Here is a 27,485-nt window from a genome sequence, read left to right on the forward strand (position 1 = left end):
CAAGAGGGCAACGAGGTCTTTGCAGCCCTTTCTCCCTGGGCAGGCGGAGTCTGTAGGGCTCACCTTGGAAGGGCATGCTCACATGCTCTGGGGTTACGCAACTAGGCTCATTAAGCCCTGTGACTCGGGACATGCGAACTCCTTGCGGCTGAATAGTGGAAACCTAAGTACCCAGTTACCCCTCATGTGAGGCATGTCGCCTTTGAAGGAAGGATGGCCACGTACAATCACAGCAGGGCAATTTCTGATGCCCTCTGGGGATTAAAAAGCTACTGGCAGAGATGGGAGCCAGGAAAATGATTATCACCCCCGTCCTGTGGAATGCTCTGCCAGGAAAGATTCAGCAGGTGCTTTCTGTTTCAACTACGGACTTTTCTATTCCATCAGGATTGTGCAGGCAATTAAGAATGCATAATCGTTCACTGATTTCTGATTTTAATTTTTATACGGTTTCTAGCAGAGTTGCCATATTTCAAAAGGTTATAATCTGGACACAAAAGTTGTGGAGCCCTTAGCCATACGTCCAGATTTTCCCAGACTCTCCAGCGATTTCTGCCCGGACGCTGCTTCCGACTGCCATTTTCCGGGTATGTCTGGGGAATTACGGACATATGGCAACCCTATTTTACCATATGGTTTTACATTTAATGGTTGAAAGCTGCTCTGCTTTTTCAGAGGGGAAATACAGTGGCACCTGGGGTTAAGAACTTAATTTGTTCCGGAGGTCTGTTCTTAACCTGAAACCATTCTTAACCTGAGGTACCACTTTAGCTAGTGGGGCCTCCTGCTGCCGCTGCGCAATTTCTGTTCTCATCCTGAAGCAAAGTTCTTAACCCGAGGTACTATTTCTGGGTTAGCGGAGTCTGTAACCTGAAGCGTCTGTAACCTGAAGCGTCTGTAACCCGAGGTACCACTGTACAGCAAAAGCAGGACACAGGAAGTGCCTAGTGTCTGGCCCAGAAGGTCTTGCAAGTTAGCAAGCCCAATTGCTGGACTCCACAAGCTGTGGAAAGAATTCTCTCATGCTTGAGTCCTGCCTGAAGGTCTCCCATGGGCGTGTGGTTAGCCACTGTGAGAACAGGATACCATTGTTCTGATCCATCAGGTCCTCCTTATGAGCAACCAGAGAGGTGCTGATCAGGCCCCAGCCCTGAAACCTGTTTTTCAGAACTGAGATCAGTCCTGAAAAATGGCTAATCATAAACACCTTAACATCCCCCCCTACACTGAAGCAGGTTTCTAGGCTAGGGTGTGTGGCCTAAACCCTTAGAAAAGTAACAACAACCACCTAAGCCCTCGGCTGACAATATAGCTGTCTCTGATTGACCTCCCATGTCTTCAGACCACAAAATAAAATTCTGTAGGTCGGGATGCAAAAGTTCCATCCTGCAAAGGCCTGTTTCTTGTTCCCACCAGTGTTTCCAGACTCATTTCCTCTTGAGAATGGAGCAAAACACCTACCCTCATCTTCCAGACAAGAGGTCCTTTCATGAGTCACTGTGGAGCAGCTTTCCAAGCTTGGTTTGGGTCACATTCGGTTGACTCCTTCTGGATGTGTGGGAGTAATGAGGCCGGCACAGATGAGGCAGAGTCAGCTGTGGACCAGCTAAATTATGGCTCCTCTGGGATCCTGCCACACTCTTCTGGAGGGAACCTTCACTCTGGCCTCCAGCTGTGCTGCCTTTGGAAGCCACGTGTGAATTCACCCTCAAGATGTCTGGTGCCTTCCACTTACAATTGCACAAACAATATAGGGTTCAGTGTGGGAGGACTTGGCGTGAATAAGATGTTTTTGAGTTATGGTGCTGGAGAAGACTCTTGAGAGTCCCAAGAAGATCAAACCGTTCCATTCTGAAGGAAATCAGCCCTGAGTGCTCACTGGAAGGACAGATCATGAAGCTGAGGCTCCAAGACTTTGGCCACCTCATGAGAAGAGAAGACTCCCTGGAAAAGACCCTGATTTTGGGAAAGATGGAGGGCACAAGGAGAAGGGGACGACAGAGGACGAGATGGTTGGACAGTGTTCTCGAAGCTACCAGCATGAGTTTGACCAAACTGCGGGAGGCAGGGGAAGACAGGAGGGTCTGGCGTGCTCTGGTCCATGGGGTCATGAAGAGTCGGACACGACTAAACAACAAGATGAGCCTGTTGGATCAGGCCCAAGGGAGCCCGTCTAGTCCAGGATCCTGTTCTCACAGTGGCCAAACAGATGCCCCAATGGGAAACCAGCAAGCAGGATTTGAGCCCAAGAGTTATCTTGTCTCCTGTAGTTTCCATCAACTGGTATTCAGAAGCCCTGCTGCCTCAAACTTTGGAGGCCGAGCATAGCCATTGTGGCTTGTAGCCATCCATCGCCCTCTCCTCCATGAATCTGTCCAATCCTGGTTATGTAAGATTTCAGGATATTTAGAATTAGCCAAATTTACAGATATAATAAGACAAAAAACAAAAAGTGAAGTGAAAAAGGAATAAAAAGGTAAAGGTAAAGGGACCCCTGACCATTAGGTCCAGTCGTGACCGACTCTGGGGTTGCGGCGCTCATCTCGCTTTATTGGCCAAGGGAGCCGGCGTTTGTCCACAGACAGCATCCGGGTCATGTGGCCAGCATGACTAAGCTGTTTCTGGCGAACCAGAGCAGTGCACGGAAACGCCGTTTACCTTCCCGCTGGAGCGGTACCTATTTATCTACTTGCACTATGACATGCTTTTGAACTGCTAGGTTGGCAGGAGCAGGGACCGAGCAATGGGAGCTCACCCCATCACGGGGATTCAAACCGCCGACCTTCTGATCAGCAAGTCCTAGGCTCTGTGGTTTAATCCACAGCGCCACCCATGTGAATACCTTAAAAGCCAAGGTTCGAGGACAGAAAATCTGGCCGAGCAGGAATAACCTTGTGAAGTGAAAGGATAAGAAAGAGGGATTTATATCTAGATGCTAGGATAGAGATGATCAGGAAAACAGGAAGACACAATGAGAGATAAAGGAGGTGCTGTGGGATTGGTGGAAGTCAATGTTTGTTTTTCTTTTTAGTGTTTATATTATTATATTATTATATTATTAACTTGTAAGATATGGATTTGGGTTTTTTTGTTTTTCTTGAATGTTGGTTTTTGTGTTTTGTTGTTTTGTGTATTATTATTTTTCGATATTTTTCGTGTTGTTGTTGTGTGGAAAATACTAATAAAATTTATAATATAAAGAATTTTTTTTTATTAAAAAAGAATCTGTCCAATTCTCTTTTAAAGTAATCCAAGTTGGTGGCCATCCCTGCCTTCTGTGGGAGCAAGTAAAGGTAAAGGGACTCCTGAGCATTAAGTCCAGTCGTGGCCGACTCTGGGGTTGCGGCGCTCATCTTACTTTATTGGCCGAGGGAGCCGGCGTACAGCTTCCGGGTCATGTGCCCAGCATGACTAAGCCGCTTCTGGCAACCAGAGCAGCGCACGGAAACGCCGTTTACCTTCCTACTGGAGTGGTACCTATTTATCTACTTGCACTTTGACGTGCTTTTGAACTGCTAGGTTGGCAGGAGCAGGGACTGAGCAACGGGAGCTCAAACTACATCCTGGATCAAGAAAGCAAATGTGTCAATCAGTGAGAAGGAGGAAGGATGTGGACGGCAGAGGCAGGTGGGGACTTCCAAATATCCAAGAGAGGGAAATGGCAAGCCTTAAAAAGCAGGGTTCAAAATACCTGTCTGTTAGGGAAAATGTACAAAACTAGTTCAAATATATGTTGGAAGTGTAAGGAAAAGGAGGGGACATTTTATCATATGTGGTGGGATTGTAAGGTTATTTTAAAAAATTGGGAAATGATATACAACAAATTGAAGAAAATGTTCCATTTAACATTTGTTTAAAAACCCGAGGCATTTTTGTTGGGGATTGTAGGGAAAGACCTGCCCAAAAAGTTGAAAAACATCTTCATGTATGTGACAACGGCCGCAAGAGTTCTGGTAGCACAAGGATAGAAGACTGAAGAAACCCTAACTAAAGAATCATGGCAAGAAAAATTGATGGACTATGCAGAACTGGCAAATCTGACATATAAGCTACGGGACAAGGATAACTGTGACTTTAAGGATGAATGGGAACCCTTTACAAAGTATCTGAAGACGCAACAACGCGAACTGGACTCCTTGGCAGGTTTTGAATAAACATTCACAAACTTTTTATTGTTAATAATCAGCTAAATAGTTTGAGGATCTGTACAACTTTGTAACATGCAGAAAACAGCACTCTTAGAGAAACCAAAGACTGGAACTGAGGGAAGTCGGGGGGTGGGGTGGGGGTGGGTGGGTTTTGTGTGGGAGGGGGGGGAGGGAGGAAAAACAAGGATGATATGTTTTTGGATAATATGTCTTGTTATAATTTTGAATAAAAAAAAATAAACAAAAAACAAAAACAAATTGCCTGTCTGGATCTCTCACAAAGCATCTGAAGGGCAAAGCTTGAATGTGGGTTGTTGGTTTTTTTTCATAGAATCATAGAATCATAGAGTTGGAAGAGACCACAAGGGCCATCGAGTCCAACCCCCTGCCAAGCAGGAAACACCATCAGAGCACTCCTGACATATGGTTATCAAGCCTCTGCTTAAAGACCTCCAAAGAAGGAGACTCCACCACACTCCTTTTTGCATATGGCATTTTATTTCTTATACAAATATTGAGGCATAGGGTTGCTCAGTACCATCAGAACATGCAAATATCTGGTTCATTTAAGACTATATAGAACCTTTGTTCTCAATAAAGATGGAACTTACAGAAGAATGCTGTTGTTGTTTTTTATAAATCATTACTATTTGTAAAGGGAACCTTTGTTTAATACTGTATTATTATCCTTTGGAGCTCTGCTGGATCTCTGTACTTTTTTCCAGTGCTTTTTTCCTGGGGGGACACAGGGGTACGCATACCCCTAAACATTTTGTGAATCTTTGTACTTTTGTCCATTTACTGTATTTATTTTTCCCGATTTTAACTATAAAATAGTGATTTTCTTGAGTCAAAATGAGAGTACCCTTAAACCTTTTTTTAGGAAAAAAGCACTGCTTTTTGTTCTTCCAGATTGTGGTGTTTTACAGTTTAAATTTCTGATAGTTTTCTTTCTTTTTTGTTATGTTGGTACTTGTTTCTCAACAAATAAATGGCTTTTTAAATAGCCAACCCCCCAAAAGTTTTTGGAGCTTTGTGATCCAGCGCACCTCAGGCTCCCTTTCACAGCATAATCCACACAGCTGTGTCTGCAAATCCACTTGGCAAGAGTGGAAAGCTATGGTAAGACTACATTCAAAGAAGGAAGATGTTTGCTCCAAAGCATCAGATTAAAAGGTAAAAGAAACTGAAAAGGCAGGTGTTTATTTTCAATGAAGGTTTGATCTGCTGGGCATGCCTGGAGCACATGATATGTGGAGATGTGTGCTCGCAAAACAAACATGCTGTGTGTCTGTGGCCTGGCTGTGTTGCACGGGGTAGGAAATTACACCACAAGGGAAGGAAGAAAAGAGCCAGTCTGTTCCCCAGCGTCTCCTGGCCCTCCGACTGCCCTTCCTGCCCTCCCAAAGCCACAATGACTTGCCAGCCCACTGTGGCGCAGGCCCTGCTGGGACGAAAACAGGATCCTTTTCCTCCCACGGGTCTGGCATGGCACCATGACAGTGACACCGGCTCTGGCAGGCTTGGCTCCAAGACATTCATGGGAGGAAGAGGAGAGAGAGAGAGAGAGAGAGAAAGGAAGGAAGGAAGGAAGGAAATAAAACCTAGTGTCTCATCACTGGTTTGCCAGGAGGGCATTCTACAAACAGCACCCGCTATTTGGAAATTGCAGAAAGCACAAAAAGTACACATTTCCCACAAGAGAGACAGAAAACTAGAGGCCTGCCATAGCTGTCAACTTTTTCGTTCTGCCCGGACGCTAAGGTCCAGCGCCGAGGGCCTTCTGGGGGTTCCCTCGCTGCGAGAAGCCAAGTTACAGGGAACCAGGCAGAGGGCCTTCTCGGTGGTGGCGCCCTCCCTGTGGAACGCCCTCCCACCAGATGTCAAAGAGAAAAATAACTACCAAACTTTTAGAAGATAATCTGAAGGCAGCCCTGTTTAGGGAAGCTTTTAATGTTTAATTGGTTATTGTATTTTAGTGTTTTATTGGAAGCCGCCCAGAGTGGCTGGGGAAACCCAGCCAGATGGGCGGGGTATAAATAATTTATTATTATTATTATTATTATTATTATTATTATTATTATTATTATTATTATTATTATTATTATTATTATTTTCCCTTTTCTTGCATGGAATCCTATTCAGAATAAGGGAATTTCCATAAAAAAAGGGAAACGCGGTGGACCTGTCCCAAGGTGAAAGACCTCTGGGGAAAAAATTATAATGAATTGAAAAAAAATGTTGAAATATACATTTATAAAGAAACCAGAGACCTTTCTTCTTGGAATAACAGGCTTGGAATTGCCCAAGAAAGGTGTTAAATTATGCCACAACTGCTGTGCATATTTTATTAGCTAAAAAGTGGAAAGTGGCAGATGAAGATGATGGATTTTTCGGAGCTAGCTGACCTAACCGGAAGAGTCCGCGATCAGAAGGAGGAGGAGTCTCAGGAAGAGTGGATTAAATTTAATGATTACTTAGTTAAATACGTTAAGTTAAATTAATTGAAAACAGCTTGCAGATACTTAATTGGCTTAGGATTTTATTTAAGTTAAGTGATGAATTAATATGTTTAATTTCATAATGTGAAGATCTAAGGATGTTAATGTTTAAGTTAATTTTTATAAGAACTGTGATTTGGAAAAGCGTTAAAAGGATATGCAATGAAATTCAACTAAGGGGAAGCGAGGAAGTCACTTAACAATGTTAATAAGTGTTCTGATTTTTCAGTATGGTTTTGCAAGTATCCTTTAAACAGAACTCCTATTAGAATAAACAAGTTCCGCTTTAAATACTGAAATACTAAATAAGATGGATAACAATGTGTAATAGAAAAAGAAGCATGAAATTAGGTTAAAGGTGTGTGAAAGAAAGTAACAGAAGTGGAAAGAAATTGCAATTGAGTAGATTGGAAGTCTAACACAAGGGTGGGGTGAAGGGTGGCGGATGGTGATGGGAAAAGGAATTATCAGTGGGACTGAATGTAGGTATGTTTGAATATTCTTAAGGATTGTATGAAATGTATGTTTGTATGCTTGTATATTCGCAATATGTGTGTATTAATGCTGAATCATTTTAACAATAAAAACTTTTCAAATAATAAAAAAATTCAAAAAAACTAAAACAAAAAAAATATGTTAATAAGTGCAATTTTCAATAAGGCTATGATTTTTGTTTGTTTGTCTTATGTGTATGTTTGTTTATAATGTTGTGAAAAACCAATTAACAATTTTTTTTTGGGGGGGGGGAGGGAAACGTTGACAGCTGTGGGTGGGGGAGAGGGAAGGATCGGGGTCCGGGGGGGGCCTGCGCGTCCTGTGGGGGGGGGAATGGCATGCTTCCCTCTCTATTGGTGGTTGGGGGCACCTCTGAGCAAACGGCGAGTGGGGGGTCGCCCGTGGGGGTTCCCCCCCCCGCCTCTTCCACGCGGGGGAGTCGCTGGACGGGGCGCCCCCTGGCGGGGCTTCCACCTACTGCACCTTCCCGGGAGGCGCGCCTGCGCGGGAGGCCCCTCCTGTGCGGGGGGGGCGTGGCTTCCTTCGGGTGGGTGTGGCGGGACACAGAGCGCGCTCTCTCCCTCTCTCTCTCTCTCTCTCGCTCGCTCGCTCGCTCTCCCGCGCGCGCGCGCGCGCTCATTCTCTTGTCTGGGTCCCGCGCAGGAAGTGACTGGGCGGCCTCGGCCCCGCCTCCCTCGTGGGCCCAGGCTATAAGTAAGCGCGGCCGGCGCGCCTTCCGAGACAGAGCCGTGTGCGCACGAGGCCGGGCGTCAGCGCTGTCGGCGCCGCTGATTGGCCGAGGCGGGAAGGGAGAGCAGCAGCCGGCGCGAGGCGGCGACACTCCCGGGCAGCCCGCCGCTCGGGTCAGACCACCTGAGGGGGCTCCGCCGGCGACGCCACTCCTACGGGCCTAACTCGGTGAGGCGGAGGCCTGAGGCGAAGAGAAAGAGCGGGCGGGCGGGCGGGCGGGCGCTGCTTCCTCCTCCGGGTTTCCCTCAGGCGGGAGCGGCCGTTAGGCGCAGGCGGGAAACGCGAGGGGAGGGGGAGGGGCCCGGCGCCCGCCCCCCCCCGGAGGGAAAGGGAGCGAGCGAGCCCCCGCTTCGGACTCCTGTCAGGACAGGCCGGTGACCTTGGCGCGGGCGGGCGGGCGGGCGGTATGGCTGCTGGTGTGGCCGGCCGGCCTCTTTGTCCCGCGCGGAAGCCGGCTCTGCGCCGCCCTCGGAGCGGGGAGGAAGCCCTGAGCCCCTGGCCGGGGTGAGGGGCTCCCCCTGGAGCCGGACAGATGTTTGTGGGGTGCCTAGTCCACCTGGCTCAGTACAGTGGTACCTCGGGTTAAGTACAGTGGTACCTCGGGTTAAGTACAGTGGTACCTCAGGTTTACATATGCTTCAGGTTACAGACTCCGCTAACCCAGAAATATTGCTTCAGGTTAAGAACTTTGCTTCAGGATGAGAACAGGAATCGGCGCGGCGGCGGCAGGAGGAGGCCCCATTAGCTGAAGTGGTGCTTCAGGTTAAGAACAGACCTCCGGGACGAATTAAGTTCTTAACCTGAGGTACCACTGTACTTAATTCGTTCTGGAGGTTCGTTCTTAACCTGAAACTGTTTTCAACCTGAAGCACCACTATAGCTAATGGGGCCTCCCACTGCTGCTGCATGATTTCTGTTCTCATCCTGAAGCAAAGTTCTTAACCCGAGATACTATTTCTGGGTTAGCAGGGTCTGTAACCTGAAGCGTATGTAACTCGAGGTACCACTGTATTGCCTCAGCAGTGGCTCTTGAGGGCTTGAGGCAGGAAGTCTCCCCTTCCTACCTGGTCTACGGACCTTCCCTGTGGTGGGCGGCATAGGCTGACTGAAACAAGGCTTTTCTTTTCTCTCCACCCCCCTCCAATTTCATTCCAGGATGAGATATCCCTGGTTGCCGCCTCCTTCGCACAGACGTCCTTCTTCCTCCTCCTCCTCTTTCGCAGCAGGATGGCGGACCAGGCAGCTCCCCTGAGCATCTCTTTCAGCCAACGGAACTTGACCACAGAGACTGGCATACCCAGCTTATAGCAGTGACTTTCTGGCCCTGCAGTATTTAATTTTGTAACACTATTTATTACAGTATTTTTTTAATCATACCTCAGTTTTTGTTTACACATCAAAGTAACAAGTTGCTTGTTGGGAACCGCCAAAGTTAGTTATCATGGAGACAACCACCGCCACTGTGAGCAGTTACATCACCACCGCCCTGAGCGGCACGGCCTCCTCAGGCCCCTTGGTGGATTTCCTCTGGATGCTGATATTAGGTTTTATCATTGCCTTCATCCTGGCATTCTCAGTGGGTGCCAATGACGTAGCAAATTCCTTTGGCACCGCCGTGGGCTCTGGGGTGGTGACCCTCCGTCAAGCCTGCATCCTGGCATCTATCTTTGAGACAGTGGGCTCTGTGTTGCTTGGAGCCAAAGTAAGCGAGACCATCCGGAAGGGGCTGATAGACGTTGAAATGTACAACAGCACCCAAGAGCTGCTCATGGCTGGCTCCATCAGTGCCATGTTCGGTGAGTAAAACATCCATTCCTTCTTGCCTGCGCTTGGAAACTTAAAAGCACTTGTATGTGGCTCACATTGTTCATGCTGGGTGTCTTGCTGTGAATTAACACTTTGAGTGGCTCAGTGGTTGCCCAAACTCCTCTTAACCACTTTGCCTTTCTTTCTTAGGCTCAGCTGTTTGGCAACTAGTGGCTTCGTTTTTGAAGCTTCCCATTTCTGGTACACATTGTATTGTCGGGGCGACAATTGGCTTCTCTCTCGTTGCCAAAGGACAGGAAGGAGTCAAGTGGTCCGAATTGCTTAAAGTTGGTAAGCAATAACCTTATGACCATCTTTTCCTTAATAAATGCGGGCCTTTATTTCAGTATGTAATTTTAATGTGGCAACAGCATTGTCTTGCAGTAGCAAATATTTAGTGTGTCCTTAATTCTTTTCCAGTGCTGTCCTGGTTCATCTCCCCCCTCCTTTCTGGCATCATGTCTGCTGTCCTGTTCTTTGTTGTCCGTAGGTTCATTCTTTCCAAGGTAGGTCTTCCTCCCAATAAAACCTGATGTTCATATGAGATGAATGTGGCGGGTGGGGACTCCTGAAACATGCTGCTGCCACCATGTCAGAACCCACATTGGGAGCCATGAGGTCTAGAAGCTTTATTAACTGAAGCTGGAATGCTAATAATGGATTGCAAAATGTGCCCCCCCGAAAGGTAGCCTACTGTAATTTTTAATTTGTGCATCTGTGAACAGCTTCCACTTGGCTGCACACTTTCCAAGTGATGGCATTTTTCCTTTCCTTGGCACTGACTTTGCTGAAGAGAATTAAAAAAAAAAAGTGTTCTAGGCAGAACAAATGCTGTGTAAACCACAGTTTAAAACATTGCTTATGTGAAATGTAATTAAGTTTTCCCCAGCAGCAGATTCTCACATCTCTCTAAAAGATGAATTGTCTCTGTTACAGCTGTCCAGAGTCCTCTGTAGAGAGGTTGTTCCTTTTCATGCAGGCACATGGCTGAATAGATCTGTAGTCCACATTCTGGCCTAGACTAGATGGGAGGGGCAACAGTGAATTGCCACTGGCAACTTTGATTCTAGATTTGAGTAGCATTGTATTCATTTCAGAGACCCAGTTTCAATTGTATTGTGTTAAATCATGCTATGATAGTTACAAAGCAATGCATTTGTAAAAGTGGGGAATTCCCCACAGAAATGTGGGCTTGAATAATGTTTCACTTATGTGGTATTGCTGTGAGCAGAGTGAACCTAGGTTTGCCTATTGCGAAACTCCTTGTCTTGTAGGTAGATCCCGTTCCGAATGGTTTGCGTGCATTGCCCATCTTCTATGCCTGTACAATCGGGATCAACCTCTTCTCTATTATGTACAGTGGTGCGCCTTGTAAGTAGACATTGAAACAAGAGCTTGAATTTTTATAACCCTTTATTAACTTCTCAATCAAACAAAGAATTTTACCCCTTTTGCTTTACAGGAATGACTTCTCCTAGAAGGCAGCTGGCCTGGGCCAGTTACAGAAGGCTGCAGGCTCAACCCTAGATAATAGTTTCCTCCCTCCTACCCAAGAGGCCTGCCTGCTCACAATCTAAATGGCTAGTAGAGACCTGTTCTCCTTAGTCCTCACAGAAGCTGCAGATTCTGACAGCTTAGCTGCTGATACTGGGGTGCCACAGGCTCCCTCCTATAATTACCAGCAAATCCTGACACTCTCCTCTTCCCCTCCCCCTTTGCTTTTTTTCTGAGACCTGGGATGCTAGCTGCTGAGAAAGAAGGGGGCCTTCTCAACATTCTGCTTAATGAATTCAGGCTCACGACAGGGCAAGAGGCCCTGTGGTGATTTTTCCGATGATGCATTGATTGCGTTTGATCCCAAATAATTCATCCTGTTATCCTCCCGCCCCCGAGAAGAGCTGCTGGCAACCAAGTACTTTGAAGAGGAATTCCATGGTCCTTTCTTGTGGCTTTCTGGGGTCTCTCAGTTGAAATCTTAAACTGTCTGTTACTAAGAGTAGGAGAAAGAAGCTGCCTTCTAGTTCAATACATAAGATGTAGGGTTAGGTTGTGACTGGTGGAAAGCAGATGGGTGTCAGCAATTCTAAGTTTCAGGTTGTCTAATGAAGGTTGAAAGCTTAGATTTGAATATTGGTTGCCTCAAGGTGAGAGACGGTGGCAGCTCTGACACAAAGAATATGGGGCAAGGGTAGGCTATGGCGCCATGTCCCACTTGAAATGGGGGATGGTTTGCGCCACAGTTGCTCTGTGGTACTTTGGGGTCAGGTAAATGTCAATCACAAATCTGTGGGCTCCCTCCTGGTTTTGCCTCGGAGCCTTTTGTTGCTATTGACACTCTCTGCATCTAGCCTCATGCCTTTAGGGGGGCCAAGTTGACAAAAAGTGCAGCTAACCATGGAAGCGAGGGGTGGAGGTGGGCCAGGGAGAAGCAACTTGCATCCAGGTGTGTTATGGTTGGAGGCTCAGACCTAATTTGAACTACCTAATTCCAGCAGGGCAAATCCTTTTCTGTAAACGAGGCCTTATGCTGTGAGGGACCCTGACGTTTCTGTAGCTGGGCCAATTGAAGTGCTCTCGGGCTAACTCTGTAAAAAGAATCTTGAGTCTGAGACAGGTTTGGGAAGCCTGATGATGTGAGTGGGGCTGTTTCCAAGCTTCACAAACACTGTTAACGGAGGGAGGGTTTTAGAGTATGTGGATGTTGGATGGAAAGAATGTACTTTTTACTTCTGTTAAGCTGCAATTGTAACTTTGAATGCTAGACTTCATTGCCTGTTAATATGGAAGACATAGATGTTGCAGATCTCAGAAGAGCAAGAAACCCTGGTCGCTAAACCTTCTCTTCAGCTGGGGAAGAGCTCTTTTGTGCTGGGAAGGGCCCCGCCGGCCTTGGGGTTTTCAAGATGCATTGTTTTATTTCCTAGTGCTGGGCTTTGACAAACTTCCCGTCTGGGGCATCGTCCTCATATCGGCGGGGAGCGCTGTTGTGTGTGCTCTCATCGTCTGGTTCTTTGTCTGTCCAAGAATGAAGAAGAAAATTGAACGTAAGTACATTTAGAATTGTACATAATGTAATCTTGCAAATGTATATCTGAATGCAGTGAGAGGCTGGCTGTTTGCTTTCAAGCGTAATCTAAACATGAAGCGCCCTTCATGCGTCTTCCCACAAGGCACTTAACTGGCACAAATGGATGTCTTCTGGATTTTGTGCAGTTGAGAACTTAAGAGCCTTTTCTGTGTGCACTTGTATCTGTTCCCAGTGTGAGGCCAAGTGACAAAAGGCAGACATAAACTCTATGCACATAGGTGGTAGGAAAGGGATACCCAAGAGAGGCATGTCTGTCACATCTAAAGCCCTGGATGCAGAACCCTATGCAGATCCTCAGCCTTTATCCCCCAGTGTTTTCACAGATGCTATAAACAGGATTCAAAACCTACTAGCTCAGGGCTGCTGCTTTAACAGAGAGGCAAGGCAAGGTTTCAGGCATCTCTTTATGCACATTATGAAGGCTTTCTCGCTTGTCCTCCTGCAACTTCCTTCTGCAGAAGAGATCAAATCAAGTCCCTCTGAGAGTCCCTTAATGAAGAAGAAGAGCAGCCTGAAAGAGCAGGAAGAGGCCAAGGTGGATAATAAGATTGCTGATGATGACCAGAGGAGTTCCCCTACCGAAGGGGAGCCATCTTCTGTGCCCCACAGAGCAGCTGTGGAGGAAAGAATGGTCTCCTTCAACCTGGGAGAGCTGGAGGAGATTCCAGAGCGGGAGCGGCTGCCCAGGGTGGAGATGAAGGAGACCAGCATTGACAGTGGTGAGTTGGCTCTGAAGCGGGGCATGAGGGGTGGGGCAGCTTAAGCAAGTGTGAGCTGTGATGCCAGGGCAGTTTCCCTTCTTGTGCCAACCCGGACTTTCTGTCCGCAGGAGCTATGTCCTTTCCAAACGGTAGCCTTGCCCAATTCAACCAGGCAGTCAGCAGCCAGATGAGTTCCAGCGGGCATTACCACACGGTGCACAAGGACTCTGGCCTCTACAAGGAGCTGCTGCACAAGCTCCACCTGGCCAAGGTGGGGGACTGCATGGGCGACTCCTCGGCGGACAGCAAGCCCCTACGGCGCAACAACAGCTACACCTCATACACCATGGCCATCTGCGGAATGCCCCTGGACTCGTTCCGGGTGAAGGAGGTGGAGCCAAAGGGAGCAGATGAGGCGGAGAGGCTGGCATGGTCTGGATCAGATTCCAAGAAGAGGATCCGCATGGACAGCTACACCAGCTACTGCAACGCTGTGGCCGACCCCCACCCAGCCGACGTGGACTTGAGCCAGGCAGAGAAGGGTGGCAGCAGCGGCTCCCTGGATGAGTGGCACGACCAGGACAAGCCGGAGGTGTCCCTCCTCTTTCAATTCCTGCAGATCCTGACGGCCTGCTTTGGGTCCTTCGCCCATGGGGGAAATGATGTGAGGTCAGTGGCTGGGCAGCTTGAGTGGTTTAGAAAGTTCTATTTTCCCATAAGGCCCTGCCTGTAATGGAGCCTTTGGCAAAATGGCTCCCTGCTGGGGTTTTCCCTTCTTTGTCTTTCCACTTAATTGATCCCTGTGTGTTCCCTTTTGGCAGCAACGCGATTGGTCCTCTGGTTGCCCTGTACTTGGTCTACAGAACAGGCGACGTGTCTTCAAAGGTGGCGACACCGATTTGGCTCCTGCTGTACGGTGGTGTCGGGATCTGCACTGGCCTGTGGATCTGGGGGAGGAGGGTCATTCAGACCATGGGGAAGGATCTCACTCCCATCACACCATCTAGGTAAAGTGGAGAGCTTTTTTGCTTTATACTGAGCATGCTGAGGAGGGAAGTTAAGTGTGTGGTTTGGAGGGCTGGGCTGGAATGGAGCTGTAAGGACCCTATTACCTGAAAAGGTCTTGGGTTTGTCCGCTTGCTTTGAAGAACTCGGTTATGTAAGCATCAGCGTGAAGGTTTGTCATCACACCTAAAGTATTCCTGATGCAAGCTTACTGTCTCTGACAAGAAAAATAACCCCCAGCAAAGCTTCAGCCATGCCTTCTTCTGAAGCAGTTTTTGTTTTCTTTAGTGGATGCTCTTGACCCACTGAAGGTGGTGGACTCTCCTTCATTGGAGGCTTTTAAGCAGAAGTTGGCTGCCCATCTGTCAGGAATTATTGAGCTGTGGTTCCTTCAAGCCACAGGGTTGGACTAGATGAGCTTTGGGGGTTCAACTCTGTTTCCACAACCCTTCAACTATCTGCCTTGTTCCTTTCACCCTTCGAGCTAGTTCTTTCTGACAGTGCCGCATGTTTTCCTCTTCATACCTGCTCAGTTTCTTCAGCTTTGCTTCATGCCCTTCTTGAGTTTGCTTAGCGCTTTGTAGCCTTCAACCTTTGAACTGGGTAGTTGTGCCTTGTGCGCAGCGGACAAGCCTTTCATCTGCACCAGCCTCCCCTGGGGGCTTTTTCCTCTAGTCTCCTTGATGTGTTTTCATCTTGGCAGCAGAGCAAAAAAAATGTGACTGCTAGGACTCTTTATCTCTTCAGGGCTCTCACCTATCATAAAGGTGTGTGTTTGGCTCTGCAGATGCCAAGGTGTTCTGCATCACTCACCAATGCAGCAGCCAAAGGCGCTCACCTTAGAGCAGAGGGAGGGGTAACAGGATAATTGCAGCCCCCTTTGGAAGCTCCAGGAGGAAGAGGAAGGCTGGGTTCTCCTTTGCCAGAGGGTGCTGAGCATAAATTGTGATACTGCCAGACATACATAACTTAATATTGTGTCCTTGACTCTGTTGCCAGCCCTGAGTGAGGCCTTGAAGAGTGTGGGTGTGTCATCCTGGGATGCCTATTCAGGCTTACAGCTAGACTTCAAAACGGAATAATGTAGAGTGGGGCAGCCAAATGTTACATGGTTACCAGTAACTGCAGGGTCCCTTATCTTTTCTTTTAGCTGCAGCTGGAAGGCAGAGCGTCAGCTTCCGCCTGCCTTTCCTATGAGCAAGAGCTATGAGCCCATGTAGGGTAAAGGAAGGAGAAATGTCAGGGCAGTTGGAGGCTGCAGTTCGCTTCCCAGCCCCAGCAAAAGGGAAAACCAACTTTAAATGGAAGGGGTGGGGATTGTGACAACCTTGGGCTCCACTTTGGGAACCCTAATATATTGAAGCTGCCCAGTGGCTCAGCCTAACACCAGCTCTTTGTCCACAGTGGCTTCAGCATTGAGCTGGCGTCTGCTTTGACCGTAGTAATTGCTTCAAATGTTGGCTTGCCTATCAGCACGACTCACTGCAAGGTAAGTGGAAGAGCTTCTTTGCGTAATACCTGGATCTGTGTCACTGTCAAGGGCAGTCCAGTTGAGGATCAGGGGCTCTACAAGAGCATTTTGGGAAGAAAGTGGCTCTATAGAGTGGCAGATTTTGGCTGGCTCAAGAACCGGGGTGGGGTATTGCATTTTTATTCTCATACCTGGGCTGGGAGAGAGTTGTTTGCTCAAGGCCACCTCGGCTTCATGGCTGAGCAGGGATCTGATTCCTGATCTTGCAGATCCAAGTCCTAGCACACTTTCCCTTTTGCCTCTGTCTCAGTTTGAGAACTGGATTAAGCTTGCTTTTAAAATTCATTTGAGCTCTAAGGTAATGGAGAGTTCTGCACATGCTTCATCGTTTTGTGAACTGAATGAATTCTGGACTGTTCTGACTAGCCTTTGTGGGCCCGCCTGCCTTGGTGCCTGGGACTTTCAGATCTTATCCCTTGTCAGGAGTGCTTGTGCAAGACCTGTGCTTTGTCCCTTGCTGCAGGTGGGTTCTGTGGTCTCTGTGGGATGGCTGCGCTCCAAGAAAGCCGTGGACTGGCGCCTGTTCCGCAACATCTTCATGGCCTGGTTCGTCACAGTCCCAATTTCTGGTCTCATCAGTGCTGCCATCATGGCACTGTTCAAGTACCCCATCCTAGGGCGATGAAACAGACATGCCAGCAACCCCCGTAGCTTTGCTGCCCACAAGCGCCTGTCTGCATATCCTTGCCAAGTGGCTGAAACAGTGTTAGGGTGACTCCACCATGTGCAAGAGGGGCCGGTTGTCTTCTTGATGCTGTACCTGCTTTTACGCGTAAATCTCTTGTCTTGGAACTAGAGAAGTCCCACTTCTGCTGGGCTGTGAATAATTGTGTCTACATTTCTATACTGTTTTGTATTGAGCTTTAACTTCATAATTAATGTTGTTAGACCTATCATTCTTGTTCTCTGAGCTGAGCCTTGAACCTGGCGAGCACAACGAGGAGGAGGGAGTAGCTTAGCAGAAATGTATGTGATGAGGGGCCACTTTTATAAATAAAAAAACTTTTTAAAATAAAGTAGGCTGGGGTGTGTTTTGGTGGGGGGCAGCGCTGAATCTTTGCTTAGAAGTACATGGTACTGGGGCCCAAGACAGCCATCAGCCCAAACTCTCTTGTTAAATAAGCACCAATCCAGTTTGGTTCAGTGAGCCAAGGGCGTCTGCCTGTGCAAGCGGCTTCACTGCATGATTTGGAAACGGCAGCACCTGTAGAGTTAGTTGAAAGGTGACCCCAAGGGTCATCTAGTCCAACCCCCTGTAATGCAGGAATCACAGCTAAAGAATCTGGCAGATGGCCAGCCTCCCAATGAAGGGGAATCCATTACCTTCTGAAGGATTCCTGGAGATAGTCCTCTCCTTTATGAATGAAGGGGCTATTGATGTCTGCTCTGCCCGCACAGCTGGAGGCAGCAATGCTTCTGAACGCCAGTTTCTGGTAACCACAGGAGGGGAGAAGGCTCTTGGGAGTGAATCCTGCTTGAGGGTCTCCAGCTAGGGCACCTGGTCGGCCACTGTGAGAACAGGTTACTGAACTAGATGGGCCATTGGCCCGATCCTGCAGGTTCTTTTCCCCCCTGAATGATCCAAATTTGTTCCTTAATGTCAAATGCACTTGCAAAGATAAGCATTAAAACGTTAACTAACAGGCCACAAAATCAAAGAACCAGCATGAAAATATCAAACATTTGAACCATTGCCAAAAAGCTCAGGAAGATCAAAAGGACTTTGCAGAAAGGCAGGCGCCTGGGGCGATCCTGTGAGGCGCCACCTTCAAAGCAGTCCCGTATATTTGTTTATAGGTGGGTACCCAGGGAGGGCAGGAGCAGCCCTTAAGTGCTCTGGCCCTCAGCCGTGAAAAGCTTTTCTAGGTCCCAGCAAACAGACTGGGTGCCTTAGGGGATTGATATACCACAGGTGTCACATGATACCAGCCAGTCCTAACTAGTCATCTAGCAGACACATTCTGTCCTGAGGGCAGTTTACGGAGACAGCACCATGTAATGAGCCTGACCTGCAGGTTACTGGAGCATGGAGTGCAGAGGCCCTGCCCTGCCCACCTGGTTTATCATGGAAGCTAGGAGTTAAGGCATTCCATTCCAAAGAATGGGTCTGAGCTTTGCTGAGGTCAAAGTCGAGCTGCGCAGGGGAGCCCTCCACTTCCATGCTATCCTCTCTACCTTGCCTCAGTCCCCTCATCCCTTGAGGCACATATGGGTGGTGGTGGGGGAGACCTAGAACATCTTTCATCCCCCTTGAAGATGGTTAAGCATATTTTCTGGCATGCCGTCAGTCCTGGAAGATCATAGCCAAATGCTCTGAGGAGCATCTGGCACACTGGTAAGTGGGCGCTTCAGCAGCCATGTGGATGAGCAGTTAAACTGCAATGTTGAGAAGCCGGTCTTATTGCATGCAACCTCCTGTTGCCTGTATAGCATGCTCTAATCACCCTGTAATTATATAATTACTCTTTCCCCCACTGCTGGCTCCGTGGAGTTGTGAGCTGGGGTGGGGGCAGAAGGGAGTCCTGCAAGGATCTGTGCTGGCCCTGAGGACTTCCTGCCCTGTAGTCACAACTGCAGATCGTTCTTTCCCAGGCAACTCTCCCCTTCCTGGCATTTTATCTCATCTCGTAATCTGCTCTGAAGAATATTCCATGGCTGTTAAGTCCTGCTCTTGGGAAAGTGGTAATAGGCAGTTGGGGAACTGTAGAGATGGTCCTAATGTAAGCAGAGCCTGGCCTGCATCTAGTTATATGGCCAGCCAGCTGCAATGCCTTCCTGAGTTTTCCTCCGCCCTACAATTGGTATTCAGCTCCAGTTGGAGTGTCTCGGGGGGCTGGGGTGATCTAGTCCACCGTTTATGGTAGCAGCCAGCCAGATGTTCTGGTAGCTCCCATGCATGGCCTGGGCAGATGGCCTCCCAGGTTTGATCCTCAGGAAGCCCCACAGATAGCACACTGCAGTAATCCAGTCTTGAAGTAACCAGTGCATGAACTTTAGTTGAGAGTTCTGCATTGGAGGATGTTAGACTAGATGAGCCTTGGGGTCTCTTCCAACTCTACCATCCTATGATTCTACTGTGGCAAGGCTTTTCCAATCCATAAAGCCACTTCCGACCTGCCCAGGAGGTGGGGTTGCGGGCTTCACGCCCACCCCCACGTGAGCGGGGGCTGGTTTCAGCCCCTGCGAGAACGGGGGAATCCCGGCCGGGTCTCGCCCCCAGACAGCCAATCGGGGGGGGGGGGGCGTGGCCTGCCCTATTTAGGGCCGGCGCAGAGGGGGCTCGCCCTCTTTTCGCCGGCTAGCCCTCACGTTTTCCCACCCTCCCTCCCTTTAGGTATGCTTTGGGTAGGTCTTTGACTTTGCTATGGACTTCGGTCTGTCGCCGCAAGGGGCATGGTAGGAATTTTTCCCAATTGGCAATTTGTAGCCTTTTGGTTTTTCGCCTACCTTGTAGCAACTCGTCACAACTTTTCGGCATTGGTGGTAGGCATTGGTAAGAAGGGGTTAAGAGGATGTGTGTGTGGGGGGGAGGAACGCCATCACCTCCCCCCAGTGAGCGAAGGGTGGTCCGTTAAAGGACTCCGGGGGGGCTTGGCCCTGTCCGAAGCCTATGGAGGTGTGGGCCAAAGGCACGCCCCAGAGCGGTGACCCGGGGGAGCTCCTAGTCGACGTGCCTCGGCAGGAGACTCCCCCGATATAGTGTTAACCCTTCCCCGTGTCTCCAGCAAATGGGCTGGAGCCGGATAGTCGATAGGGCCAATGCCTCTCATTCCTGAATTCAATAAAGTGTGGCCTAATTCGCCCAATTAACCTTAAATTATGGTGTCTCGTGTCTTTATTTATCCTGGTGGGGGGCGTGAACTCGCCACGCAAATCAATGCTTCATTGGAAAGTGGGGAGGTACAATTTGCCTTGAAGGAGTCAGTGCTGCGCCACCTCCTTAAGAAGACTCCTGCCCTGGCCCCATAAGTGTTAACAACTATTGCCCAGTGACAGATATCCACTTTCTGGACAAGGTTCTTGAGAAGGTTGACGGTCCAACTTCAGGCATGTATGGAGGAAGCGGATTACTTAGATCTGTTCCAGTCTGGCTTCAGGCCTGGTCATGGCATCCAAACTGACTTGGTTGACATTGACTGATGACATTTATTGGGAGAGAGATGAGAGTGTTGTGCAATCTTGGCTCATTCTCCTCAATCTGCCCCTTAGGATAGTGTTGGCCTAGCATCCTTCCGGACAGGTGTGCCATCTCCTAGGGGCTGAGTCCAATATGCAGATGATGCCCAGCTCCATCTCTCTGTTCTACCTGAATCAGGAGAGGTGGTTGAGGTGTTAGACCAGTGCTTGGAGGCAGTGATGGGTTGGGTGTGGGTCAATAAACAACCTGAGTGCTGAAAAGACGGAGGTGTGATGGGCCCCAGATTCTCAGGCCCAACAAATGAGGAGCCGACATGCCCTTGATGGGTTGTGCTCCCTTGGAAGGCGCAGCTTTGGAGTTTGCTCCTGGGTTCAGCACTGTCACTGGACAGCTGACCTTAGCTGCCTTATTTCAGCTCTGGCTGATTTGCCAGCTTTAACCCCTTTTGGAATGAGATGACTTGGCTGCTGTACTCCGCACGCGGTAACTTCCAGATTGGATAATTGCAGCACACTCTATGTGGGGCCGGCTCTTTGCCAGCTGCTCCCCCCAGCCATTTTCAGCCTAACTTGCCTCACAGCGTGGTTGGGAGGATGAAAGGGGTGAAGGGAACATGGAACTGTTCAGAGGAACGGCAAAAGAAAATCCAGTTCTGATGGTCTGCAGAACATTGAGGCTTGAGACTCCCTCAGAATCTCTCCTTCACTGGAGGTTTTTAAACAGGCTGGGCGGTCACCTGCCAGGAATTAATTAGCTGTGATTCCTGAATGGCAGAGAGGTTGGATATACCTCAAGGATTCCTTCTGACGCTACAGCTCTATGGCTATCCATCTTGTGTTGCTCTGGAATGGGATGCCGAACCGTCCTCCTCCGAGGTCCAGAACATTTTAAACTCTAATGCGATATCGGTTAGCAAAACTATTCTGCCATCTCTTAATTGGTTTTCTTTGCAGCTCTGAGCTGAGAGAGAGTGTTACACTTTGGTCCAATGCGCATAAAGACAAGGTGACGTCCTTCTGCAAATTAAGAAGTGTCTAAATTCGAGGTCCCCTTTGTGCTTGAGAAACACTCTCCCCCCCCCCCAAATGATCCTCCCCATCCCCCACTCACCCTGACTGTCCCTGAGCTGCATTGTTGATGCTGCCTGTTGGAAGGATGTTGGGGGCCAGGCAGGCAGGTGCTCTGATTGGCTGGCCCCTTCTCCAGGGGAGCCCGCCTGCCAGAGGAGGAGGAGGAGGAGCCCTCTCTCTCTTTGGCAATGGCTGCTGCTGCTGCTGCTGCTGCGGTTGTGAGCCTGCAAGGTCACAGCAGCTGCTTCTGTTCTTGTAAGGACGTCAGAGGCTGACTATGCCAGTGCAATCCACTTAATAGCTAACTGCCTCTCCCAAATGCCAGCTCAATGCAGTACCTGAAGGGGGAAGTTTTGAAGAGGACATTCAGCCCTGCATGGAGGTGGGGGGGGGGGTGTAGCCAAGGTGATTTTGGGTGCAATGGCAGTGCTTTGGCTGGTGATAAGGGTGGGTGGGCTGTGTCAGGTTTCGTTAGCAAGGGTCAATACGTGCTCTTGCATATTTCGCCATGGCTAAAGGTCCCCCCTCGCCTGTTGCAAAACTTGCCGTATTTAGCTTGCGAAAGGTGCCGAAATAATTTCACTAGCAATTGGCTTGACTGGAGCTGGGCAGAGAAGAGCTGTTCTGGGCTTGGAGCATTGGGGAACAGGGACCTGCCCTTGATTCTAGGGGGGTGGGGGGCAGTGATGGGCCCAGGCAGGGCAGGTGGGAGGCCTTGTTCTTGCTTGCATGCAGCTGAGGGGACAAAGGTGAGGGGATAACCCTGAAATTCAGCAAGCAGCAAATGGCATTAGAAACAATTTCTAGTGGGATAATGGCCCATTCCCTGTGCTGTGTTGAGTGTGAGGGAGGGGACGAGGTTGGCCTGGAATTTGGTCATTTGCCAGGGTTTCTTCAGCTACAATTCCTGCAGTGGGGCTACCTTTGAAGGTGACCCAGAAACTACAACTAATCCAGAATGCGGCAGCTAGACTGGTGATTGGGGGCGGCCGCTGAGACCACATAACACCGGTCTTGAAAGACCTACATTGGTTCCCACTGTGTTTCTGAGCACAATTCAAAGTGTTGGTGCTGACCTTGAAAGCCCTAAACGGCCTCGGCCCAATATATCTGAAGGAGCGTCTCCACCCCCATCGTTCTACCAGGACACTGAGGTCCAGCGCTGAGGGCCTTCTGGCGGTTCCCTCCCTGTGAGAAGCCAAGTTACAGGGAACCAGGCAGAGGGCCTTCTCGGTGGTGGCGCCTGCCCTGTGGAACGCCCTCCCACCAGGTGTCAAAGAGAAAAACAACTACCAGACTTTTAGAAGACATCTGAAGGCAGCCCTGTTTAGGGAAGCTTTTAATGTTTGATGTATTACGGTGTTTTAATATTTTTTGGAAGCCGCCCAGAGTGGCTGGGGAAGCCCAGCCAGACGGGTGGGATATAAATAATAAATTTATTATTATTATTATTATTATTATTGCAAGGGGTTGGGCTGGCAAGATGTCCCTTGGGGTCCCTTTCAACTCTGCAATTCTATGATTCCATGTTGACTGCGGTTTTGCTGCTGCTGCTATTACCTTAGGAGAATCGAAGAGCTGGAGGGGGTGGGGACAGATCTGCTCTGCTTACCTGCTCCCCAACCACTCCCAGACAGTTTGTGCCTTTGACAGTTTTACCCTTGGCAATATAGGAACCACACCTGGCTTGGAATGGGGGAAGAGGGCCTTTGTAACCTTGGCCAAGGTCCTTTGGGTACAGGAGCCAGGGCTGTGGGTGGTAGAAGTTAGGTGCCTGGGTGCTGGTTTTGGGAAGGCAGCAGTGTTCAAAGCCAGAGAGAGAGAGGAGGAGGGTTCCTGGAACTTTTGAATCTCAACTCCGTGGCAGCAGCTGAAGGAAGCTCTGCGTCTTCCTTGTGGGTGTTCTGGCTCCCTTAATCTACATTTAAAGATGCTTATGAATCATGATCTTGGGCTTCACACTTTCACCCTCAACTTCCTGTGAATGTTTTCCAAAATTAGAGGGGGCTTGCTTTGTTGTTGTTTTTAATTTAATTTCTGTTTAGGTGGAAGATTTAAATGTGGCAGATGAAAAAAGGAGCCGGGTGGTGGGGGCGAGAAAACGCAAGGGGGGGGGGGAGGTGCGAAAGCAGAAGCTGCCTCTCCAGAGTGCTGGAGCATCACACAACTGCCACCTTGGAGACCTGGGATTTGTTTTTGTTTTTCACAATGCAAATGACACTCCCAGGAGTCCCCGTGATTCGGCCATCTGATTTTGTGTCAAATTGCGCCTTTGTACCTGTGAAATCCCAGAGGGGTGTGTGTGATGCCTCATCGGCAGAGTCACTGAGTGGGTGGAGGAGGAGGAGGAGGAGGAGGAGAAGAAGAAGAAGAAGAAGAAGAAGAAGAAGAAGAAGAAGAAGAAGAAGAAGGCAGTGTTGCTTAACGGGTAGAGTGTTGGACTAGGATAGGGGTCAGCAAACTTTCTCAGCAGGGGGCCAGCCCACTGTCCCTCATACCTTGTGGGGGGCCGGACTTTATTTTTTTAGGGGGGAAATGAACGAATCCTATGCCCCACAAACAACCCAGAGATGCATTTTAAATAAAACGACACATTCTACTCATGTAAAAACACCAGGCAGGCCCCACAAATAAACCAGAGATGCATTTTAAATACAGTGGTACCTCAGGTTACATACGCTTCAGGTTACATACACTTCAGGTTACAGACTCCGCTAACCCAGAAATAGTACCTCGGGTTAAGAACTTTGCTTCAGGATGAGAACAGAAATCGCGTGGCAGCGGTAGCACAGTGGCAGCAGGAGGCCCCATTAGCTAAAGTGGTGCTTCAGGTTAAGAACAGTTTCAGGTTAAGAACGGACCTCTGGAACGAATTAAGTACGTAACCAGAGGTACCACTGTAAAAGGACACATTCTACTCATGTAAAAACACCAGGCAGGCCCCACAAATAACCAAGAGATGCATTTAAATCAAAGGACACATTCTACTCATGTAAAAACATGCTGATTCCTGGACCGATTGGGCTGGATCCGGCCTCCGGGCCTTAGTTTGCCTACCCGTGGACTCGGACCTGGGAAGAAACCAGAGTTCAAATCCCCAATTGGCTGTGACGCTCCCTGGGTGGCCTTGGGGCAGTCACTGCCTCTCAGCCTGACCTACCTCACAGGGTGGTTGTGGGGAATTAAATGAGGACGGGGAAAGAACTGTGTTAGCCACCTTGAGCACCTTGGAGGAAAAGATGGGGTATAAATGCACATAATAATAATGAGCGTCACCACTGGGAGAAGCCATTGGCTGGCCAGGAATTTGTTTTTTTGTGTGTTTTTTTAGATGATATTTTATTAAGTTTTAACAAGAAAAAAGTTATAACAGTAAATAAAAAACACAAGAAAAATACAAAAACACAAAAATACAAACATTTAACATAAAAATAAAAAAAATAAAAAATAAAAATAAAAATCCCTCTTTTTAATTTCTCACCGTTCAATGACTTATTTTCCTGACTTCCTCACCCCTCCCTTTTTTGTATTCCATTTAAAAATTGGTTCAGCAAATTCATATCCTGTTAGTTTATCCTTAATTATTTTTCCTCACATATTATAGCTTCAAGTTTTCATCTAATATCAATCCATTCTTGCATATTCTTATTTTACCTTATTACTAGAACCCCTTCATTTCATTTCAACGTCATCAACATTCAAAAATTTTACAATGTTTCTGTAAATAGATTTTAAATTTCCTCCAATCTTTTTCCACCAACTCTTCTCCCTGGTCTCGGATTCTGCCAGTCATTTCCGCCATTTCCATGTAGTCCAGGCTGGCCAGGAATTTGAGTCTGTTAGGAGATTCCAAAAATCCCAAGGCGGAGTTCCAAAACTGGTGAAGGCCTTCTGGATCTGGCTGCCCACATGCCCTTGGGCAAATGTGGAGGAGAGGCTGCTGGATGGGCAGTGGCCAGCCAGGTGAGGTTGACCCTGCGGTGGGGAGGAAGTCCAGGCTGAAGTGCCACTGGGACGTTTGCTCAGCCTGTCCAGCCCAGCTGGTCCTTCTCTGCTTCTAGCTCCAGCTCCTTTGACATTGCAGAAGTCAGGGGTAAGTGGAAAAAAAATAATATCCACAGCTGTGTTCATCTCAGGAGGCCCTGGGGTGAGCGAAAATAACCCTCTCTGCAGAGGCGGCCAAGAGGTTGCATAGTTCAAATAGCTGAAGAGCTGTCCCATGGAAGATGGAGAAGCTTGCTTTCTCTCTCTCCCCCCCCCCCCCAATAATGTTTATTAGGTTTCTTACAAATATAACACATACCAAAAAACCAATAAAGAAAAAATAGAAAGAAAAATAAAACAAAGCAAATAACAACAAAAGATATAACAACAATTACACAAATACAATACAAATTAATAATCGATTAAACTTCCAACCTCATAAACATATTACTTGACTTCCTCCAGGCCCTCCCATCTGAATTTCCTTGTAACTAAATGTAGCAATTTTCCAATATCATTATTCAAAAACAATATTCCAATTATTGTCAAGTTTCTTAATTTTTCTTAACCTTCTAAATCTCATTTAATAATTAAATCCTGATTTAATCCTAGGCCTAATTGATACTTTCAGGTAACTTCTAATTTTTAGTCTTACAATATCTATTCAAATAGTCTTTAAATTTCTTCCAATCTTCTGGGGAAGCTTGCTTTCTGCTGCTCCGGAGTAGAGGACCCAAACCAATGGATTCAAATGACCCCAAAGGAGATTCTGACTAAACCTTAGGAAGATCTTTCTGATGGCAAGAGCCAATTGACAGTGGACCTGGAGTCCCTCAAAAATCTCCTTCATTGGTTGTTTTTAAAGCAGAGGCCGACTGGCCATCTGTCAGGGATTCTCCAGCTGTGATTCCTGCATTGTAGCGGGTTGGACTAGATGACCGCTGGGGTCCCCTTCTGACTCTACCATTCTATGTTTCTGTGAGTTCTGATGCCAAAACAGCCGAGCAAAATATCAACCAAAGCCCATGTTTACCAAGCAGAAGGGGTGGAGGCAGTGGTGTAGCGTGGGGGGTGCAGGGGGAGCCGGCCACACCGGGCGCAACATCGGGGGGGGGGCGCTCGCCGCCTCTGGAGTCGCCGAAGAGCCTCAGGCGCAGGCTGTAGCAGAGCCCCATGTCTCGCGGAACCGACGAGCTGTGCGCGCGTCCGGGCTGAAGGCGTCCGGCAGGCAGTGGCTCTCGGCGCTCGCCGCGGTCCCCACGCGTCAGGGCCGCGGAGGGCGCGCCAGGCAGCCCCTCCTCACAGCCCCGCCGCTGCTGCTGCAGCTGCTGGGCCATGTTGCATTTTCCTCACCTCTCTGCCCTCCTCCTCCTCCGGGCAAGCGGGGTCGTTTGGGCGGCAGCGCCAGCGGCAACTCGCCTCAGATCACCTGACACGGACCCGCCGCCACCGCCGTGGCTACCTTACCGTAAATACCCCAGCCCAGGCAGCAGCAAGAAGAAGCTGGCAGCGGCGGCAGGTTAGGGATTAGGGGCGCAAATTACTTGCCTTGCCCCGGGTTAGGGGGCGCAAATTACTTGCCTTGCCCTGGGTTAGGGGGCGCAAATTACTTGCCTTGCCCCGGGTGCTGACAACCCATGCTACGCCGCTGGGTGGAGGGGGGGGGGGGAAGGAACACAACAAGCCCTAGTGGGCCAGTGAGTGGCCCAGGCAACAGGATGGGAACAAGGCCAGAGTCCCCTTGTTTGCTTCCCTTCCTTGCTGGCAAGAAGCAATGCTCCCTTTGCTTTCCTCCAGCCCGTTTCAATGCAGAACTAGTAGCGTTCAGTTTCCTCCCCTACCTGCCCCCCAGCCACATATGATCAGGAGCTGATTTTGAGGGTGTGCATTGGGGGGTGGGGTGGGCTTCAGGGCAAGGAAGGGAACATTACATGCTGCAAGTGGGTGTTACTTGCGCTCGTGGAGCAGAAGTGTGGGGTAAAGGTAAAGGGACCCCTGACCATTAGGTCCAGTCATGGCCAACTCTGGGGTTGCGGCGCTCATCTCGCTTTATTGGCTGAGGGAGCCGGCATACAGCTTCCGGGTCATGTGGCCAGCATGACTAAGCCACTTCTGGCGAACCAGAGCAGCGCACGGAAATGCCATTTACCTTCCCACCGGAGCGGTACCTATTTATCTACTTGCACTTTGACGTGCTTTCGAACTGCTAGGTTGGCAGGAGCAGGGACCGAGCAATGGGAGCTTACCCCGTCGCGGGGATTCGAACCG

General features: G+C 48.8%; 1 protein-coding gene across 1 annotated transcript; it reads left to right on the plus strand.

Moving 5' to 3' along the window:
• Positions 1 to 7,922: 7,922 nt before the first annotated feature.
• On the plus strand, positions 7,923 to 17,037 carry SLC20A1 (solute carrier family 20 member 1). Its single transcript, XM_079988353.1, has 11 exons — positions 7,923 to 8,062; positions 9,050 to 9,690; positions 9,851 to 9,991; positions 10,121 to 10,206; positions 10,975 to 11,071; positions 12,625 to 12,744; positions 13,247 to 13,507; positions 13,618 to 14,158; positions 14,311 to 14,496; positions 15,899 to 15,983; positions 16,489 to 17,037. Exons 2-11 carry the CDS (start codon positions 9,336 to 9,338, stop codon positions 16,648 to 16,650), a joined length of 2,034 nt encoding a protein of 677 aa, XP_079844479.1. The 5' UTR covers positions 7,923 to 8,062; positions 9,050 to 9,335; the 3' UTR covers positions 16,651 to 17,037.
• Positions 17,038 to 27,485: the final 10,448 nt, after the last annotated feature.

The sequence above is a fragment of the Podarcis cretensis genome (genome assembly GCF_951804945.1).
Source record: "Podarcis cretensis genome assembly, chromosome: 8".
NCBI classification, from domain to species: domain Eukaryota; kingdom Metazoa; phylum Chordata; class Lepidosauria; order Squamata; family Lacertidae; genus Podarcis; species Podarcis cretensis.